Source organism: Oncorhynchus nerka, linkage group LG23 (assembly GCF_034236695.1).
Source record: "Oncorhynchus nerka isolate Pitt River linkage group LG23, Oner_Uvic_2.0, whole genome shotgun sequence".
NCBI lineage: Eukaryota > Metazoa > Chordata > Actinopteri > Salmoniformes > Salmonidae > Oncorhynchus > Oncorhynchus nerka.
In genome coordinates this window covers 37,451,159-37,473,795 of record NC_088418.1, presented here as the reverse complement: position 1 = coordinate 37,473,795, position 22,637 = coordinate 37,451,159, and the positions used below count along the sequence as shown (strand labels likewise).

General features: G+C 40.2%; 1 protein-coding gene across 2 annotated transcripts in view; it reads right to left on the bottom strand.

Annotated features, from left to right (window-relative positions):
• LOC115106786 (choline-phosphate cytidylyltransferase A-like) overlaps positions 1 to 22,624 on the bottom strand; it is a 27,007-nt gene extending 4,383 nt beyond the window's left edge. The window contains exons 1-8 of one of the 2 annotated variants that reach the window (XM_029629872.2): positions 22,251 to 22,624; positions 21,490 to 21,607; positions 15,386 to 15,482; positions 10,391 to 10,507; positions 5,773 to 5,924; positions 4,301 to 4,379; positions 3,869 to 4,011; positions 1,142 to 1,330 (exon numbers count right to left, since the gene is read on the bottom strand). In XM_029629872.2, coding sequence (XP_029485732.2) covers positions 1,142 to 1,330; positions 3,869 to 4,011; positions 4,301 to 4,379; positions 5,773 to 5,924; positions 10,391 to 10,507; positions 15,386 to 15,482; positions 21,490 to 21,600 — 888 coding nt within the window. In that variant the 5' untranslated portion in view covers positions 21,601 to 21,607; positions 22,251 to 22,624. The remainder of the gene's footprint in view (positions 1 to 1,141; positions 1,331 to 3,868; positions 4,012 to 4,300; positions 4,380 to 5,772; positions 5,925 to 10,390; positions 10,508 to 15,385; positions 15,483 to 21,489; positions 21,608 to 22,250) is intronic. The other variant, XM_029629873.2, reaches the window with a different exon arrangement.
• Between the last annotated feature and the right edge of the window lie 13 nt (positions 22,625 to 22,637).

The following is a 22,637-nucleotide window of genomic DNA, read 5'->3' as shown; positions in this document are numbered from 1 at the left end:
ATTTGCTCTTATTCTGTAGGGATCGATAGTCTCAGAGTTTAACCATTTCTAGCCATGTAGCCAATGATCCGCGTGGTATAGTCTTGTCCTTTGGTAGAGTTGTAGTTTAAATCACTTCACACACCAGTGTCACCGGCATGTTTTGGGTCTCATAAATTCAACCATTTGCAACCTTAGCTTACTGGTTTGAGTGGTCTGGTGTGAATTTAATCAGGAGTGGTTTTTATATGTTTCAGTTGAAAAGGGTGGTTCCATGACGCCTAATGTAATGACTGGGCTCACGGGGGTGTGGCCACTGACTAGTTAATCTTGATATGAAAATACATGCTCCCATTTAGGAGGTCAACATCACTTTACATCTTTAATCACATACATTTCACAAGATTTAGATGTAAACCTGACAGCTGGGAAATGTACACTAAGAGATACAGTTGTGTGTTCCCTGTCCTTCATGAGATCCTAAAATGAAACACACTCAACATAAGTGTCCACAGATCATTCCCACATTCTCAAATGTAGAAAGAATGTTTAATTGTCCATTTTTGAGGATTTAGGAGTTTGGCCAAGTGAAGTCCATTGTTCTCTTTCTGTGCTCTCACCCTCTCTTTCTGCATGACCAGGTGGATAACAATACCTGGGTTTAGGAGAGAGAGTGAGGGGGCACGATCCACACCCAAAAAGGGCTATGTCATGACAACATGAAGAAAAGTGAACCCATGCACACTTCGGGAGAAAGGATAGTGTCAAAAATAATAGAAAATTTGAAACAACAACCCATAGCAACTGACAGAGGAGCTTCACTGAGCTAGCTTGATGCAGAACAGTGGCTAGATCTGATTGGTGTTGGACAAAACAAAGCAATTAGCCTAACCTACTTTCCTGGGTAGAATGGGACCCCTAGCTGCTCCTCAATAGGGAGGCAGGAAATTTTGCTGACCAGGAAACACGTGGGGCCCTAGTAACACGGTCAAGAAAAACTCCTGGGTCATGACCCACACCCTGACATTCTCAAAGGCTCTGTTCCAAGTGTCACCATATTCCCTACACTGTGCGCTACTTTGGAGCCTTACGGGTCCTGGTCAAAAGTAGTGCACTACATAGGGAATAGGGTGCCATTTAGGACGCATGTAGTGACACTCACCAGTGCTCCCTCTGGGCCAAACATTTGAAGGAAGTTGGCGATGAACTCTCGGGACTTCTCTTCCCACTTCTGGATCAGGTCGATGCTCTTTGTCTCTACCTTCTGCACAAACTCTTTGGATCGCTCCTCCACATCCTTCACCCTCTTCTTCACTTTGTCCACACGCTCCTGCAGGTGGTACTTCTTCTCCTGGACGGATAGGGGGCAATGTTGAGACGCACACCAAGGTCCGTAACCACAAAGCTGATCTAGGATCAGGTCCCCACCTGTCCATGTGATCTTATTCATTATGATCTAAAAGGCTAAACTGATAGTGCTTATTCTGAGGCCCTGTTTGAATACTTAATAAATGCCTCCTTCCTTCATTCCTCCCCTTCTTTGAGGTAACAAATGATATAAGGTGAGTGAGGTACACTACAGATCAATGGCAAATCACAAAGAAAGGAATGAAAGGCGGATGCATTTTTAGAGTATACGAACAAGGCCATAGTCTAATTTTATTCAAAAGGAATGCCAGAGGTAAAATGAGGCTTTCCTGTAGAAAAACATGTATTGTTATAGTCCTGTAGATACAGTTGAAGTCAGAAGTTCACATACACTTAGGTTGGAGTCATTAAAACTTGTTTTTCAACCACCTCACAAATTTCTTGTTAACAAACTATAGTTTTGGCAAGTCTGTTAGAACATCTACTTTGACCATGACCGGTAATTTTTCCAACAATTGTTTACAGACAGATTATATCACTTATAATTCACTGTATCACAAACTTCTGATAGGCTAATTGACATCATTTGAGTCAATTGGAGGTGTACCTGTGGATGTATTTCAAGGCCTACCTTCAAACTCAGTACCTTTTTGCTTGACATCATGGGAAAATCAAAAGAAATCAGCCAAGACCTAAGAAAAAAAATGGTAGACCTCCACAAGTCCAGTTCATCCTTGGGAGCAATTTCCAAACCCCTGAAGGTACCACGTTCATCTGTACAAACAATAGTACGCTATTATAAACACCATGGGATCAAGCAGCCGTCATACCGCTCAGGAAGGAGACGTACGTTCATCTCTAGGAGACAGACCGCGCGCTTTAGTGCGAAAAGTGAAAATCAATCCCAGAACAACAGCAAAGGACCTTGTGAAGATGCTGGAGGAAACAGGTACAAAAGTATCTATATCCACAGTAAAACAAGTCCTATATCAACATAACCTGAAAGGCTGCTGAGCAAGGAAGAAGCCACTGCTACAAAACCACCATAAAAAAGCCAGACTACGGTTTGCAACTGCACATGGGGACAAAGATCTTACTTTTTGGAGAAATGTCCTCTGGTCTGATGAAACAAAAATAGAACTGTTTGGCCATTATGACCGTTATGTTTGGAGGAAAAAGGGGGAGGCTTGCAAGCCAAAGAACACCATCCCAACCGTGAAGCACGGGTGTGGCAGCATCATGTTCACAAAATAGATGGCTTCATATGAGGCAGGAAAACTATGTGGACATATTGAAGCAACATCTCAAGAGCTCAGTCAGGAAGTTAAAGCTTGGTCGCAAATTGGTCTTCCAAATGGACAATGGCCCCAAGCATACTTCCAAAGTTGTGGCAAAATGGCTTAAGGACAACAAAGTCAAGGTATTGGAGTGGCCATCACAAAGCCCTGACCTCAATCCCATATACAATTTGTGGGCAGAACTGAAAAAGCGTGTGCGAGCAAGGAGGCCTACAAATCTGACTCAGTTACACCAGCTCTGTCAGGAGGAATGGGCCAAAATTCACCTAATTTATTGTGGGAAGCTTGTGGAAGGCTACCCAAAACGTTTGACCCAAGTTAAGCAATTTAAAGGCAATGCCACCAAATACTAATTGAGTGTACGTAAACTTCCGACCCTCTGGGAATGTGATCAAAGAAATAAAAGCTGAAATATATCATTCTCTACTTTTATTCTGACATTTCACATTCTTAAAATAAAGTGGTGATCCTAACTGACCTAAGACAGGGCATTTTTACTAGGATTAAATGTCAGGAATTGTGAAAAACTGAGTTTAAATGTATTTGGCTAATGTGTATGTAAACTTCTGACTTCAACTGTATATTTCTGGCCACAAAATGTACTGTTTAGTGAAACAATATTATTTTTGGCCTGAAATATCAAACTTAGACTTTGACTGACAAGGAAGAAGGGGTCATGGTGATTACGATCACTTTATTTATCCAACTGTACACAAGGTCCAACGGATTTGACTTCTGCTTTATCCCAACCCCTCCAAAAGTCACAAACAAGGTTGGAGCTGGGGGCTGCTATACTATGTCGGCCGTGGAACAGTTGTTGTGGAGAGTTAAGTGCCTTGCTCAAGGGCACAACGCCAGGCAATGGCATCTAATATTTGATTTCAGCAACCCTCCGCTCACTTCCCGCCAGACCAGGGATTTGGAACTGGCAACCCTCTGGTTTCTGGCTCACCTTTCTAACAGCAAGTTCCATTATAAATACAGTTGAAGTAAACTTGCAGTTTCATGTACTGCAAATTAAAAAATAAATAGAACTAAAGTCAAAGTCTGTGTTTTTCTACACTTGTTTTAGAATGCAAGCTTCAGTGGGACATTTTTTCTTTCAAAAGAAAAGTTGGAAAGACATTGACACATGAACAAACCATTGGGATATCCATTTCTATGGTCTAAAATGTATACATCCTTGAAGTTGACTACATTGCTAGAAAAGGTGAATAACTCACATTGATGAAGCTGACATTGAGCTCTTTGGCAGTGTAGCCTCTCTGCAGGTTTCTGCGTGCGTACACGTCGTAGTCGCGGACAATACGGGTGATGATGTCAGAAGTAGAGATGCCTTCTGTCCGCTGTGTGGGTGCGAACATGCCTGAAGGTGAAGGGAGAAGTCAGCTAAACCCAATGCAGTAAAGCCACACCGGCATCAATGTCAGCCGCTGCCCAGAAGCAGCCCCTAACCTAGCCCCTGCACACCCGTGGCACTTTCTCTCAACATACAAGGAATTGATAGGTATAAGAAATATGTCAGTTGCTCCACTTAGCCTTCTGATAGGCTTAGTAGAACATTCACCATATTGCTTACACCTATCTGATGCTTTCAACTGCAAGTTCCTAGGGGCTGTTTCTGGACTGGGCCTAAGTCTTGCGACCCTACCCACCTGCCGCCTTGATGTGCTTGTAAACATCGTCACTTCCTGCAGAAGAATATGGGTAATCGTCATGGGCGACAAAGTCAATCTGTCAAATGTAAGACAAACAAAATGTTAGCAGAACTGATGACAGTGACAGATGGCCAACACACCTCCTGGAGAGCTACCGTGCATTCAGAAAGTATTCACACCCGTGGACTTTTTTCACATGTTGTTGTGTTAAAGCCTGAATTTAAAATATACTTCTTACAAATGAATTTAAAATGAAAAGCTGAAATGTCTTGAGTCAATAAGCCTAAATAAGCTTAACAAGTCACATAAGTTAGTTACAGGGATTTCACCATGAGGCCAATGGTGACTTTAAAACAGAGTTTAATGGCTGTGATAGTTTTCTCCTGAGGATGGATCAACATGGTACTGTAGTTATTACTCCACAATCCTAACCTAAATGACAAGAGTGAAAAAAGAAGGACGCCTGTACAGAATAAAATCTTGTTTGCAATAAGGCACTAAAACATTAACTTTATGTCCTGAATAGAAAACATTATGTTTAGGGCAAATCACTGAGTACCACTCTTCATATTTTCAAGTATGGCAAGGACTAGGGAGTTTTTTTATGCTAAAAAGAAACGGAATAGAGCTAGGGACAGGCTAGAGGAAAACCTGGTTCACTTCCAACAGCCACTGGGAGATAAATTGTACTTTCAGCAGGACAATAACCAAAAACAGAAATATACACTGGAGTTGCTTAACAATATGACATTGAATGTTCCTGAGTGGTCTAGTTACAATTTGGACTTAAAATTGACTTGAACATATATGGCAAGACTTAAATGGCTGTCTAGCAGTTAACAACAACCAACTTGACAGAGCTTGAAGAATTTTAAAAGAATAACGTACAAACACTGTACAATCCAGATGTGTAAAGCACTTAGAGACTTACAGCTGTAATCGCTGCCGAAGGTATTGACTTAAGGGAGTGAATACTTATGTAAATGAGATTTTATTAGCAAAAATGTCAACAAAAATGGTGTTTTAACTTTATCATTATGTGTGGGGCATTGTATGAAATGGGTGAGATTAAACATTTTTTTTTTTTTAATAAGTCAAGGGGTGTGAACGAATACAATTCAAAATGGATAAAAAAAAATAATTCAATTATCTCATCTATTTCAACACAATACCCCATGATGACAAAGTGAAAACAGGATTTTGGGACATTTTTGCAAATTCTTCCTGAAGGCACTGTACTGGTGTGCAGGCTTTCACTAAAGTCCTTCTCTAAGACACAGGATTATAGGACCTCCTTGTTTAGCTGAATCAGCTGTTTTCGAGTAGGGCTGTATCAAAAGCCTTCATACCCAATAGCTCTAGCAGTTTTAGCCATCCCTAATACAGAGTGCAAAAATCTTGTGAAAAGTTATATTCTTCGGTGCAGACTGAGTGCAAGCGAGTCCTGTCCTCCGACATTTCTCACTCACCCTGTGGTCAGCCAGGAACTCCGGCGTGAGCGTCCATGGTGCGTTCCGTACGATCTCATCAACGTAGCGACAATGACTGACGGTGTCGTAGCGTTCGTCCTCGTTCATTACGGTGAAGCCCTTTAAGTTGTGTGTCAGGTCGTCACTGCATACTGAGGAAAGGGAGGTCACAGGGACTATGGTCACTAGATCTGATCGGTCAGTAAGAGAAGGATTATATAATCCATGAGCCAGATCCCCAAATTTGGGCCATTGTGATTTTGTTGAAGGTAGGGCTGCTGCAGTGACTGTATTACCGCCACACCGGAGGTCACGAGTCATGAAGGCAGTGAAATTCCATGTGACCGTTTAGTCACAGTAACTAGGCTTCTCCAAGCTCTGATGCTGCTGATGGTCATTAGTAGTCTACCAAACGTGCTAGCCGCCTGGTACTCAGCACTCATGAGTGCCCATGAGCTCATGTTGCGCAACATTTCTATATGCTATGTGTGAGAATACAGAGTTTTGATGGACTCTAATAAAAAGAGGATCCCATCAGCTTTCTACAGGCCAGGCCAACAAAACGTTATTTATCAACTTTCCTAATATTAAGAACAATGACAGGAACATAGCCCACCTGGCTGGTATGAAAGTCAACCATGGGAAAAGTATCCTCTATTCGCTATTTAAGTGCATAGATGACAGGTATTTTCCCCCCCTGCCCCTGTTGATACAGTTGCATGATAATGGTCCCATTCTAAATCTAAACTAATTTCACACATATATGAATTAGTATATGTAAACACAAGATCTAATTAAGAATAGTCTGATGGGTCACCATATTAGCCTATCCCTTCTGAAGGATGTATTATCACTTGTGAATGGTGCCCAGCTTGTGCATTAAGGCACACCTTTTTCCTTTAGACTTTTTCAAATCATAGTCGCAAAACCTCATGTATCCTAGTCCATATGTTTTGATAAGGTTTGTATCACAACTAAATAACAAAATTACTTAAAATTAAGCACATTAATCCGCTTTATAACCAGTGTAGCGACTAACTGGCATACATAGGCTGTGTGTAAGTTTCAAGTTTGGGGAAGATTTTCACCATAAAAATTCACCTTTATAATAAAGCATTAGACGCATAATCACATTTGCAATCACTTTAGAGAACAGCGGTTTCCTGCTAATTGATTGCATTTTGGAATATTTGCGCGTATAGCCTAATGCAGTGTGCGCATTGCTGCACTTATAACGTGAAGAAAATAGTTTATCAACATTTAAAGCTAAATGATTAGGCTATCAGCCTCATTGCTTTTAAAAGTTTTTTTTTTATGTGAGTGGTTGTATTAATTTGGGATCAATCGCATCCCACATCTATCCCAGACTATGTTTGGAATATATATTTATTGCATAGAAGGACAAGTTGACCAATAGAATAGGTCAACTTTTGTACTGTGGGGATGTTAGATTGACATAGGCTAGTGCTTTTCCTGTTCGTTAGTCCTACTCATCCTGTTGGCAGATGAAAAGTAGGTTAATAGTGGACAGTTCTAACATCTTCAATATGCACCTCGGAATTCGTTAAGGGTCTCTGTCTTCATTCACTCGTAGCCTAATTCTTAGCTGAAATGCCTGTTAGAAGGACCCGATCACATGACGGGCATTGGCTACATCTGAAAGAGCCATGTGAGTGAGAGGTGCTTTATAGCACGGAAGCCGGGAGAAGGGAATTAAAATGATTATATTCAGCCCAAGGGCACAACTGACACATGGGAGATGCTGCTGGGAAATTCAAGGTCTGGTGAGAATATGATCAAGTTCTTGTCAAATTGTGAATGAGAGATTGATGAAGTATGTGCAGCTTACAACTTTTTTTCTAAATCATCATTAGAGTCCCATCATGGAACCTTTTTGAGAAAATATCCTATTTTATTAATCTAAGGTCAATTGTATTCTTCTGACTATAAAATCATAAAAAAAATAATGCCACAGAATTCTAAGCAATCTTGTCTGCTAAATGAACTAGTGTAGCCCACAGCTATATTGCATAGCCATTTCAGCACCTAACATAAGGACAACTCCCAACTGCCATTCTGTTCTGCACGACAAAATAGACTACATATTCTTCATATCATGTTTCTTTAGACCCGTCTAAAATAAATACATGTGTAATACCCTTGGTAGAACCAAGTATTGAGTTTATTTGTTATAATTAATTGATCATGTACAAGTGAATAGGTTGGTTTACTTTTAAGTTTTGATGAATAAGGTCGCTTGCTAAGCTGTGGCCAATGGGAGTTGACCTGGTTAACGCGGGGGGGAAGGAGGGAGAGACATTGAGAAAAGGATGGACATTACATTACGACCGTTGGTGAAGAAAAATGATAAAAGATCACACTAAATAGAACAAAACCCATACCTACCGAGTTTGGTATGGAAATACCGCACAAGTACTGTTGCCCTCTTATATTTTTCACTGAAATTGACCCCATCATCCCATCTGAATGTTTGTTTTATCTTGTTCATTTTAAAGATGATACATTGTTTTATCTAAACCAGATCTATTGTGTTATATTCTCCTACATTCAATTCACATTTACACAAACTTCAGAGTGTTTTCTGTCAAATGGTACCAATAATATGCATACCCTTGGTTATGTGCCTGAGCTACAGGCTGTTAGATTTGGGAAGGTCTTCAGGCGGAAATTGCACAAAGTAGTAAGAGGTTAAAAGTTCACTTGTGGAATTTCTTTCCTTCTAAATGCATTTTAGCCAATCAGTTGTGATAAGGTAAGGTTGGTATACAGAATATAGCCCTATTTGATAAAAGACCAAGTCCATACTATGGCAAGAAGTCCATCATTACTTTAAGCAAGCCAAAATTTCAATAACTTTGAATGTTTCTTCAAGCGCAGTCGCAAAAACCATCAAGCGCTATGATAAAACTGGCTCTCATGAGGACCGCCACAGGAAAGGAAGACCCAGAGTTACCTCTGCTGCAGAGGATAAGTTCATTAGAGTTACCAGCCTCAGAAATTGCAGCCCAAATAAATGCTTCAGAGTTCAAGTAACAGACACATCTCAACATCAACTGTTGAGAGGAGACTGCGTGAATCAGGCCTTCATGGTTGAATTGCTGCAAAGAAACGACTACTAAAGGACACCAATAATAAGAAGAGACCTGCTTGGGCCAAGAAACACGAGCAATGACCTCCAGGCTGTGTAAGGGCTATTTGACCAAGGAGAAGAGTGATGGAGTGCTGCATCAGATGACCTAGCCTCCACAATAACCCAACCTCAACCCAATTGAGATGGTTTGGGATGAGTTGGACTGCAGAGTGAAGGAAAAGCAGCCAACAAGTGCTCAGCATATGTGGAAACTCCTTCAATACCATTAGAAAAGCATTCCTCATGAAGCTGGTTGAGAGAATGCCAAGCGTGTGCAAAGCTGTCATCACAACAAAGGGTGGCTACTTTGAAGAAACTAAAATATAAAATAGTTCCTCTGTGGAGATGGGAGTAGTTTCCAGAAGGACAACCATCTCTGAAGCACTCCACCAAAAAGTCAATAGGTCTGAATACTTCCCGAATTCATTGTATGTCATGGATGTTTAGTAAAGTTTTGTACACTCAGTGTATATCTGGCACACCTGGCTTATGTGTCTGTGTATTTTACATCACTATGAAAAATGTTGGGCATACTACAATTACATTTCATACAGTCATGCAAAATTGTCCAATAAGACTCCATTGAGTTCCTTGGTGGCCATAGTGGCTTCTGTGAGGTTAATGCGTGAATTCTGTGATGCCACATCTACAAATATGTTTTAAACCCTGTTCTAGCTTTGTGTGTACAATTTGGTGCCTCTATAACCAAAGTTACAATTCAAAAACATAGCTGTCCCAATACATGTATTTCTATGGCTAAGCTGCCACCATTCTAATACCAATGGCACAATATGGGTGATATGGTATTTTTAAACAATAGATGTAGCTTTGCTTTCAAAGTTGGTTATATTTTATATCATTTGAAGTAGAATTTCATGACCTTTTAGAAGCACTTGTCAAACATACATTTTAAGGTATCAGGGTGTTTCTTTATAAAGCCATTTATACATGTAATTCTGATATGTCCCCTAGAGGACAACGGTCAAAATTCTATTGAAATGAACATTCCGAGAATTAGTCTGATGGATTGCTGTGAATCGAAGCTTTCCAATTATATATGATTTAAGAGTATAAGTGAGCAATAACTTGTATACTGACATTGTATGTCAAAGGGTAAAATCCCTATGGGAAAAATTTATGGGATGGAGGGATGAATGAAATAAGTTAACAAATGCTGCACTGTTATCACAAATTTTCCAACTAGGGACATAGACCTTCAAAAAAATCACGATGAGACATCATTGACCCAAGAGACCCCCCTGGCTCATGGATTAATAGGGTCATGTGACTGACCAGTAAAAACTCTGGGTACCGTAGTTTAACTATGGCATTCATCAATTTAGTGTGACTGACCAGAATGTATAGGAGTGAGGATAACTTGGCAAAAGTGACATTCAAAGATGCCTTTGCCCCTTCTGGTCATGAAGAGGTCAAGAGAGAAAACATACAGTACTTATCAACCCTGACCTCCGACAATTAGATGGGTGTTTGGGAAGAGCCCCTTGGCTTGCATCAGTGCTCGGGCGTGGCCGGAATGGAACATGTCAAAGATTCCATCTGCATATACCCGCACTGGACGCTCTTCTGAAAGAGCGAAATGGGGAGTGTGAGGGTGTGAGAGTGAAAAAAGGGAGAAAAAAACAGAGAGAGATGGAATGTTAACACCAGGGTCGTGTTCACTAGGCACAAGACAGTAGTAAACGGTCCTTCTATAGGACGGTCCAAAACCTCCATAGGACGTACTTCCATGACAGAACTTTTCATTGCGGAGAGTTTTGAAACATTCTGCTACAGTGTACTCAAATGAACACAACACAGAAGTGCAAAACTTTAGCTGGTGCCAGGGGGAGCTCTGATATTTCTCTAAATATGAGTATGAGTCATAATACCCATAAAACCTAGCGGTCAAACAAGGAAATGGTTCCAATCATTTTTCCATTATTCATTTTTCCCATAGGAAATTTTAGAAACACTTAAAATAAGGACTGTGTTTCATGTAGGCTTACCCTGGAGTGACGTTTTGATAACCGTGTAAATCGTCCTAGAACAAGGTGACTTTTATCAATATATTCACCTGTATTTTACCCTCCAAAAATTATAATTAGCTGCTAATGTGGCTATCATAAATAACTACAAATGTCAAGATGATCTGGACTAGACTGACGAATCGGGGCACAGGTAAGAATCTCTGGATCTAACGAGACCTACATTTTGTAAAGAATAAATTGGATACATTTCTTTAAATTGACAATTCTGTGAACTGTCTTTGCAAATTTTTTATTGAAACAATACCTGTTAGCAAATGTGACAGCTAGAGATGACGTGCACGAGTTTGCAGGGATTTGTAGTCTTGCATGATGTCTACTTTTGATGCTAATTAACATTTTCGAATCTGAGTAAATTTGTATTTATTATGGATCCCCATTAGCTGCTACTCTTCCTGGGGTCCAGCTAAATGAAGGCAGTTGTATAAAACATTACAATACATTTCACAACACATTAAGTGTGTGCCCTCAGGCCACTACTCTAATACCACATATCTACAACAACAAAAATCCATGATTACGTGTGTGTATCGTGCGTAAGTTATCGTATGTGTATGCATGTGTCTACGCCTGTTTGTGTTGCTTCACTGTCCCATAAGGTGTATTTTGAAATAAAATATTACTGCTTGCATGAGTTACTTAATGTGGAATAGAGTTGTAGTCATGTAGTCATGGCTCTATGTAGTACTGTGTGCCTCCCATAGTCTGTTCTGGACTTGGGTACTGTGAAGAGACCTCTGGTGGCACGTCGTGTGGGGTATGCATTTGTGTCCGAGCCAGGGCTGTGGCGGTCACGAAATTTCGTCAGCCGGTGATTGTCAAGCAAATAACTGTCGGTCTCACGATAATTGACCGTTAATTAATATGAACACATTTAGCAACGCCTGGCTTCCACACACAGCCTTCAAGCCATTTAGAAAAGTCTAATGAATCCATGTAATATAGTCTACACCTTCACAATAAATCCATTATTTTAGACAGGTCTAAAGAAGCATAATAATAAGAAAATGTAGTCTATTTCAGAACAGAATAGCATACTCAGAGTTGTCCCTTTGTTGGGTCCTGATTTGACTATGCCATATGGCTGTGGGCTACACTAGTTCATTTAGCAGATAAGGTTTGCTTATTATTCCATGGCATTATTTCATAGTATGTAAAATAAAATTGAACAAAGCTGAATAAAATAGATATTTCTCCAAAACGATGAGGGAATATTCTGTGTTGAGGGTTTAAGAAAAAAACAGGTACTCCTATATGCTTAATTAATTTAGAGTTATTAATGTAACTTTAATAGTTCTACACATTTTGGGCTATAAGTTTTGATTTTGAATACATTGTAAGGCTACATGAGACTAATGATGTTTTTTTTTTAAGTTGCTTGAAAAGGCATGAGCTCTGCTTTGTTTTTTTGCGCAGGCTGTACATACTCCAATAGTCTCTCACTGACAATTTGCCAAGCACTTGATAATGCCTCATATTTTACAGCGACATCCCCTGGTGGCCATAATGCACCCCCAAAAAAACATGCCTTTTGCGGCCCAGAATGCTGCGTTGTGCCCTTCTCCCAGAGTGTGCTGCACAATCTGAAGCGCCTCTCCGTCACGTGATCGGGTCTTTCTCACAGGCTACAAGTGAAGACAGACACATTGGGGGCGCAACTGTGGACGTCCTGATCCAATTCCGAGGTGCATATTGAAGATATTGGAAGAACTGTCCAAATTTACTTTGCCAGCCAACTAGATGAGCAGGTCTAACGAACAGCAAAAGCACTAGCCTGTGTCAATCTACTATCCCCCATAGGACAAATGTCAACCTATTATATTCTGTGCAATAAATAAATATTCAGAACATAGTCTGGGACAGTTGTGGGATGCGATAGATCCCAAATTAATTACAACCACTAGCATCAAAAAACTTTTTTTATGCAATGTGTCTGACGCAACAGATCAGAATGTTTAAAATGTTGATAAACTATTAGGCTATTTCTTCACATTATAAGTGCAGCAATGCAGTAGGCTATAAGCGTGAATGTTCCATTAGCGGGAAAACACCATTCTCAAAAGTGTCCGCAAATGCAATTATGCATGTAATGCTTTTATTATAAAGGTGCATTTTTATGAAGAAAATGATCTTCCCCAAACTTGAAACTTACGCGCTACTTATATATGCCAGTTAGGCTCTACACCCCTTGTAAAGTGGATTAATGTGCTAATTTTAAGAAGTTATTTGGCCACTTTAGATACAAAATATGTAGGCATATAGGCTAGGCTACATGAGGTGTGCGACTATGATTAGAAAAAGTCACAAAAAAAGGCAATGTTTCTTATACTGGGCATTATTCACAAGTGATAATATACAACTCACAAGTGATAAGCTAATATTGTCACCCATCAGACTATTCTTGATTTAATCTGGTCTTTACATATACTAAATAATATGTGACCTTTGTTTTGATTTGGAATGGACCATTACCATGCACCTGTATCGAAAACAGGGGCAGCAGGAAAAAAATACATGCACACCTACGCACTAAAATAGCGAATGGAGGACGCTTTCCTCTGCTAGCCAGGTAGGCTATACTCCTGTTGTAAAGATAAACAATGTGCTTAATATTAATAATATTAGGAGAGTTGAGAAATAAATATAGTATGCCTAGCCTATAGAAAACTGATGGGATCCTCTTTTTATTAGCGGCCATCACTCTGTTTTCTCCTGCAATTCCATAGCCTATAGAAATGTTGCGCAAAATGAGCTCATGGGCTCTCATGAAGTGTTTGATTAGATTTAAAATACATTTGCATTGATGTCAGAGTGATTAGAGGGACAATCGAGTGCTGAGTACCAGGCAGTTAGAAAGTTTGGTAGACTACTAATGAACAGCAACAGAGCTTGGAGTAGCCCAATTACTGTGACTAAAAGGTTATGTGGAATTTGACTGCCTTTATGACCGCCGGTATGGCGGTAATACAGTTACCGCAACAGCCCTAGTCCAAGCTGTGTTCCAATAGTTCAAACATACAGCTCGGTGCATTCAACATGTCAATACCTCTCACAAATACAAGTAGTGATGAAGACAATCTCTCCTCCACTTTGATCCAGGAGAGAATTGACATACATATTATTAATATTAGCTCTCTGTGTACATCAAAGGGCCAGCCCTGCTGCCCTGTTATGAGCCAATTTCAATTGCAGTCCCTCTTTGTGGCACCTGACCACACGACTGAACAGTAGTCCAGGTGCAACAAAACTAGGGCCTGTAGGAACTGCCTTGTTGATATGCCTGTTAAGAATGCAGAGTAGCGCTTTATGGACAGACTTCTTCCCATCTTAGCTACTGTTGTGTCAATATGTTTTGACCATGAAAGTTTTTACAATCCATGGTTAGTCACCTCAACGTGCTCAATTTCCACATTATTCATTACATGATTTAGTTGAAGTTTAGGGTTTAGTGAATGATTTGTCCCAAAAACAATATTTTTTGAAATATTTAGGAGTAACTTATTCCTTGCCACCCATTCTGAAACTGCAACTGTTGCAGTCATTTCAGTCACTGTACTAGCTGACATGTATAATGTTGAGTCATCCGCATACATAGACAAATGGGCTTTCCTCAAAGCCAGTGGCATGTCATTAGTAAATATTGAAAAAAAGCAAGAGGCCTAGACAGCTGCCCTGGGGAATTCCTGATTCTACCTGGATTATGTTGGAGGCTTCCATTAAAGAACACCCTCTGATCTGATAGACAGGTAAACCTTTATAATAATATAGCAGCGGGTGTAAAGCCATAACACATACGTTATTCCAGCAGCAGACTATGATAGATAATGTCAAAAGCCGCACTAATGTGTAACAGCAACAAATCTTTTTAGCATCAATTTCTCTCAGCCAATCAGTAATTTGTGTAAGTGCTGTGCTTGTTAAATGTCCTTCCCTATAAGCATGCTTTGTTTACTGTAAAATAGCATTGTATCTGGTCAAACACCATTTTTCCCCAAAAGTTTATTAAGGGTTGGTAACAGGCTGATTGGTTGACTATTTGAGCCAGTTAAGGGGGCTTTACTATTCTTAGGAAGCGGAATGACTTGCTTCCCTCCAGGCCTGAGGTCACACATTTTCTAGTATTGCCACTCCAATTTGCTATGGCAAATAGTGGCAATATCGTCAAATATATGGATAAAAAGTCACTTTGTCCAAGAGAGATTTACATAGTGTTGAATATGTCACGCCAGGGTAAGCCTATATGAAACACAATACTTAGTTGAAGTGTTTCTAAAATTTCCAATGGGCAAAACGGTGGAACCATTTCCCCGTTTGACCGCTAGGTTTTATGGGTATTATGACACCACTCAGGTGCTTTATGAACCTAGTTTAGCTGTGGTGAGCTAGAAAAATGGAGGGATGAGTGAGAGAAACTTACGTGGGGTGCCCTGGCATGCCTCCTCCATACTGACATGCACGTACGGAGCGGTAACTGGTTCTAGCTGGTCAGCAAATGGGGCTGGATCTGTCAGACCCTATAAACACACACACAAACAGACAGTATGACAATGTGCTTGGGTGACAGTCTTCACCCAATCACTTCCTTAAGTCTCATTCACATTAACCATAAGCACTCTGTTATGTTATGCATGATGTCATTCACTTGAACGGGGAATGTCCAAAAATATGCTTTTTCTGTTAAGCAAATTCTACTTTATGACTCTTGCCTCCAGTTTAGTTTATTGTGATTTGTTTTTTATTATAATTATTAGGTGCAGAGGTCGTTAGCTACAGTTTATACAACGGGTGGGTCTAATCCTGGATGCTGATTGGTTAAAACTGAATTCAAGTTACCACTGGCTAAATCTACGACGTTAAAATGTTCTGTTCCATCTGACTGCGCAATCCACTTTCTCATCAGCCCAGCCAGGCAATTCATAAACTTGATCCACTATAAAAAGCATCAAGACATTATCTCCCATTTCATTGAGACTGGCAATTTGATTTAACAGTGGAGATTTGTATAAACCTTGGTTGTCTGTCTCTCCGACACCTGCAACATTATTTCAATTTTGAAATTCGATCTCCAGCGGTCCCATAGTAATGAACGTGTCAGTAGTTAGGACGAGACAGACACCTTTTCTCAGCCAGTCAAAATCATGAATCAGCTGGCACCAATATTTATGGATACATACAGTACCAACCAAAACAGTACCACACCTACTCATTCCATTTTTTATATTTTTTATTTATTAAGTGTTTTATTTGATTTTTTTTTAAACAATTGTCTACATTGTAGAATAATAGTGAAGACATCAAGCTATGAAATAACACATATGGGATCATGTAGAACAAATATTTGAGATTCTTCAAATTCTTCTTGCCTTGATGACAGCTTGGCACACTCTTGGCATTCTCTCAACCAGCTTCATGAGGTAGTCACCTGGAATGCAATTCCATGAACAGGTGTGCCTTGTAAAATATCTGGTATTTATGTTCTGCTTGATGCGTTTGAGCCAATCAGTTGTGTTGTGACAAGATAGGGGTGGTATTCAGAATATAGCTATATACCTATTTGGTAAAAAAAAACATGCCCATATTATGGCAACAACAGCTCAAATAAGCAAAGAGAAATGACAGTCCATCAATACTTCAAGCCATGAAGGTCTGTCAAATTTCAAGAACTTTGAACGTTTCTTCAAGAGCAGTCACAAAAACCATCAAGCGCTATGATGAAACTGGCTCTCATGAGGACCACCACAGGACAGGAAGACCCAGAGTTACCTCTGCTGAGGACAAGTTCATTAGTTACCAGCTTCAGAAATCGGCAATTAACTGTACCTCAGATTGCAGCCCAAATAAATGCTTCACAGTTCAAGTAAAATACACATCTCAACTTTTCAGAAGAGACTGCGTGAATCAGGCCTTCATGGTCAAATTGCTGAGAAGAAACCACTACTAAAGGACAAATAATAAAAATAGACTTGCTTGGGTCAAGAAACACAAGCAATGGACATTAGACAGGTGGAAATCGGTCCTTTGGTCTGAGTCCAAATTTCTGGTTCCAACCGTCGTCTTGGAGACGCAGAGTAGGTGAAATGATGATCTCTGCATGTGTGGTTCCCAACGTGAAGCATGAAGGAAGAGGTTTGATGGTGTGGGGGTGCTTTGCTGGTGACACTGTCAGAGATTTATTTACAACTCAAGGCACACAACCAGCATGGCTACCACAGCATTCTGCAGCGATACGCCATCCCATCTAGTTTGCGCTGTGTGTGACTATCATTTGTTTTTCAACAGGACAATGCCCCAAAACACACCTCCAGGCTGTGTAAGGGCTATTTGACCAAGGAGAAGATGACCTGGCCTCCACAATCACCTGACCTCAACCCAATTGAGATGGTTTGGGATGAGTTGGACCGCAGAGTGAAAGAAAAGCGGGCCAACAAGTGCTCAGCATATGTGGGAACTCCTTCAAGACTGTTGGAAAAGCATTCAAGGTGAAGCTGGTTGAGAGAATGCTAAGAGTGTGCAAAGCTGTCATCAAGCTAAAGGGTTGCTACTTTGAAGAATCTAAAACATATTTTGATTTGGTTAACACTGTTTTGCTTACTACATGATTCCATATCTATTATTTCATAGTGTTGATGTCTTCACTATTATTCTACAATGTAGAGAAAAATATTTTTTAAAATAAAGAAAAACCCTTTAATCAGTAGGTGTGTCCAAACTTTTGACTGGTACTGTATATAAATAAATGTCAATAGAAAACAGGTCAAATGAAACTAAATGCAGCTAGTTTGCCGTCTTTCCAGCTTCAGTTTTAAGTGATTGTGCTAGCTGTGTTGTTGGCTAGCTCCTCTGAACAACGGTGTCCTGAGAGCACATTTTCTCTGCCAGGCGAGATCTTGCATCATTAGCTCATTGTTGTGGACGTATCCAAATAAATCTCACTAGAAAACAGCTTAAAGAAACGCAAATGCACCTACTTTGCTGTATTTCTGTCTGGACTGTTTGACGTGACTGTAAGTTAGCCGCAGCTGTTGGCTAGCTAGCAAGCAAGGGATCAGAATGAACGATTGGGTCACGTCCATAAACACAGAACAAAAATACTTAACGACAGGATCATGTCTCTGGCAACCCAACGGATAGAATGGCTTGGATAGCAAACTTAGATGTGTGCCGGGACAATATCTCGTGGAAGGATGAACTTGTATTAACACATTGACATAACTTTATTTTGATGAATCATTACTTGAAAATGTTGATAACCAGTTGTATAAAAGTGATTATAAACTGGGTTGTTCGAGCCCTGAATGCTGATTGGCTGGCAGCTGTGGTTTATGAAACCGTATAGCACAGGTATGACAAAACATTTATTTTTCCTGCTCTAATTACGTACGAAGCCAGTTTATAATAGCATTAATATAATAGCACTATTATTCAACCATGCTGGTCATTTATGAACATTTGAACATCTTGGCCACGTTCTGTTATAATCTCCACCCGGCACAGCCAGAAGAGGACTGGCCACCCCACATATGCTCTCTCTAATTCTCTCTTTCTTTCTCTCTCTCGGAGGACCTGAGCCCTAGGACCGTGCCCCAGGACTACCTGACATGATGACTCCTTGCTGTCCCCAGTCCACCTGACTGTGCTGCTGCTCCAGTTTCAACTGTTCTGCCTTATTATTATTCGACCATGCTGGTCATTTATGAACATTTGAACATCTTGGTCATGTTCTGTTATAATCTCTACCCGGCACAGCCAGAAGAGGACTGGCCACCCCACATAGCCTGGTTCCTCTCTAGGTTTCTTCCTAGGTTTTGGCCTTTCTAGGGAGTTTTTCCTAGCCACCGTGCTTTTACACCTGCATTGTTTGCTGTTTGGGGGTTTTAGGCTGGGTTTCTGTACAGCACTTTGAGATATCAGCTGATGTACGAAGGGCTATATAAATAAATTTGATATGATTTGATTAAGGCACCTCGGGGGTTTGTGGTTTATTGCCAATATACCACGGCTAAAGGCTGTGTCCAGGCACTCCGCGTTGCATCGTTGTAGTGCCATATTCTTTCCATTGTTTAATACTGGATTTAAATGGTGCTCCGTGGGATGTTCAAAGTTTCTGATATTTTTTTATAACCCAACCCTGATCTGTACATCTTCACAACTTTGTCCCTGTCCTATTTGGAGAGCTCCTGGGTCTTGATACCACTTGCTTGGTGGTGTTGCAGACTCTGGGGCCTTTCAGAACAGGTGTGTGTGTAATATATATAAATACACACACACAACCGATTATGATTTTTCAACGACGATACCGATTATTGGAGGACCAAAAAAAACGATACCGATTAATTGGGCGTTTTTTTTGTTTTTGTTTGTAATAATGACAATTACAACAATCATGAATGAACACTTATTTTAACTTAATATATAAATAAAATAAAATAAATTTAGTCTCAAATAAATATTGAAACATGAAGTTTTACGTTGTAGTTATTATAGGAATTATAGGACTGTTTCGCTCTATTCCATTTTTATTTCATATACCTTTGACTATTGGATGTTCTTATAGGCACTATAGTATTGCCAGCCTAATCTCGGGAGTTGAAAGGCTTGAAGTCATAAACAGCGCTGTGATTCAAGCATTGCAAAGAGCTGCTGGCAAACACAGGAAAGTGCTGTTTGAATGAATGAGCCTGCTGGTGCCGACCACCACTCAAGACTGCTCTATCAAATCATAGACTTAATTATAATATAATAAAACACAGAGAAATACGAGCCGTAGGTCATTAATATGGTCAAATCCGTAAACGATCATTTTGAAAACAAAATGTTTATTCTTTCAGTGAAATACGGAACCGTTCGGAAATACGGAAAATTAATTACGGTCTTTGTTAGGAAGAAATGGTCTTCACACAGTTCGCAACGAGCCAGGCGGCCCAAACTGCTACATATACCCTGACAAGAATGCAAATTAGTTAAATAACCCGTTTGGCGAAGTAGGCTGTTATTCGATGATAAATTAACAGGCACCTCATTGATTATATGCAACGCAGGACAAGCTAGTTAAACTAGTAATATCATCAACCATGTTTCGTTTTTTTACAAGATAAGTTTAATGCTAGCTAGCAACTTACCTTGGCTCCTTTCTGCACTCACGTAACAGGTGGTCAACCTGCCACGCAACGCAGTCTCTTAGTGGATTGCAATGTAATCGGCGTCCAAAAGTACAGATTACCGATTGTTATGAACACTTGAAAATCGGCCCTAATTAATCAGTCAACCTCTAATTCATACTGTTTCATCCTTCCACAAGATATAGTGCCGACACAAATCTAGGGTTGCTACCCAAGCCGGCTGGTCGTTCATTCTATCATTCTATTTGCAAGAGACGCAACCCAGTCATTCAGTATTTTTGTTCTGCATCTCTGGACACGACCCAGTCGTTCATTCCAAATGTCCCATTACCATATTGGCTGGCAACATTCTTATCCCTTGCTTGCTATCTAGCCAACTACGGCTAACTTACGGTCACGTCAAAAAGTGCAGCAAGAATGGCAAAGTAGCCACATTTGCATAAGCTGTTTTTAGTGACATTTAGTGGGATACATCCAAAATAATGAAGAAATGAGGCGTGATTTCGCCTGGCATAGAAAATTTGCTCACTCGTGAGGACACTGTTGTTCAGAGGAGTTAGCCAACAGCACAGCCAATACAATCACTTCAAACTGAAGCAGGAAAGAGTGCAATCTAGCTGCATTTAATTTAGTTTTACCTTTTCAATTTACATTTATTTGTATATATCCATAACAATTATGTCAGCTGATTCATGAATTTGACTGGCTGAGAAACTCTACCTGCCTTCCTGTCTGTCTCATCTCGACTCCCAACACGTTCATTACTATGGGACAGCTGGAGATCGAAATTTGAATATTGAAACAATGTTGCAAATGTTGGGAAAGACAGACAAGGTTTATACAAATCTCCACTGTTGAAAACTAAATGTTAGTCTAAAAGAAATGTGAGCTAACATTTAGATAATTTTTTATAGAGGAGATCAAGTTTATAAATTGCTTGGCTGGGCTGATGAGACAGTGGATTGCGCAGTCAGATGGAACAGAAAAAAAATAGGTATTTTAAGGTAATAGATTTAAAAGGTGGTAACTTGCGGAATATACACCGGCTGGAATGCGGTTTTAACCAATCAGCATTGTACCCACCCGTTGTATAAAATGAATTATAAACTGGGTGTTCGAGCCCTGAATGCTGATTGGTATAGGAGACCGTATACCACGGGTGTGAGGAAACATTTCTTTGTACTGCTCTAATTACGTTGGTAACCAGTTTATAATAGCAATAAGGCACCTCGGAGGTTTGTGGTATATGGCCAACATACCACGGCTAAGGGGTGTATCCGGGCACTCCGCGTTGTGTCGTGCATAAGAACAGCCCATAGCCGTGATATATTGGTCCTATACCACAACCCCCGAGGTGCCTTATTGCTTAAATAGGTCGTGATGTAAACGGGCCGTCACTCACCACTGTGGATCGTCGGACCTTGACGGCCTGCTCTCCCTTGATTTCATCCCTCCTCCTCTTTCTTGATGTTTTCCCAGGCAGTCGGTGACAACTGTGTGCTTCTGCTTCCATGGTCGCACTTCGATATGGATAGAGAATAAATTATTTTTCTGAAAAAGCTGTGCTCTGGCTTTTAATCTTAACCACTGGATGTGGCTGTTATGCACGTTTACAATATTTTTTCTTTACAACTTTCACAATTACCTACAACTTCTTGATGCCAATTGGTGATTTCACCAGATACGCATTTACTGTAACCCTTACTGTATACAAAGGATCGAGAAGAGGGTCGAGATTTCTAGGCCGTGGAAATTTTATTTTATACTAGGCAGTCACAACCATTTCTGACTCAATACCAATACAATGGTATTGAGTCAGAATGTCAATTAAAAGCATAACATAAAACGTCAATGGACTAATCTATCCGGGGACAACTCCCAAACTGGCAAAAATGCAATCACGCGGGTGAGATTGACACTGGTGATTCTCTGACGTGTGACAGACAGGAAGGAATGATGAGATATATCAACATCTAGCTAGCTAACGTTAGCTGCCCAAGAGTCAATGATTAGTTTTAGCTACGATTTCAGCTCCACTCTTTCTCAAAAAGGTTTTGAAATTGGGCCATTTTTCTTATTCCGGCAATGGAAAATGCCTACTGCTGGCTGGCTCAAACAACTGTTAGCTAACTTAGCTAGGTAGCCTAAGCGTTAGCTACAAACCTGTCTGTGTAAACGCAGCTCGTCTCGCTTATTAACGTTAGTTCTCTTCCGGGTTTGATGTCCAAGCCCACAAAGTTTCCATCGAAAGTGTAAATGTGTGGTTCTGATTAAGTTGCTTTCCAAGACAAGAGTACGAGACAACAATCGACTGACACAACGTTTGATTGACAGCTTGTCGGAACTACAACGCTACAGTAGGAAATGACATAACTCATCAGTGAACCATGCACGTGTTGCCATCTGCTGGATACTATATGCAACAAAACAATTCTAAAGACGTTTAATTTCCCATCATAACTCATCAAGCTTAGTTAGCTAATTAACTAGTTGCCTAGTTCTAATACAATTACAACCAGGGCAAAGTGGTTTTCCAATCTCTCTTATAGT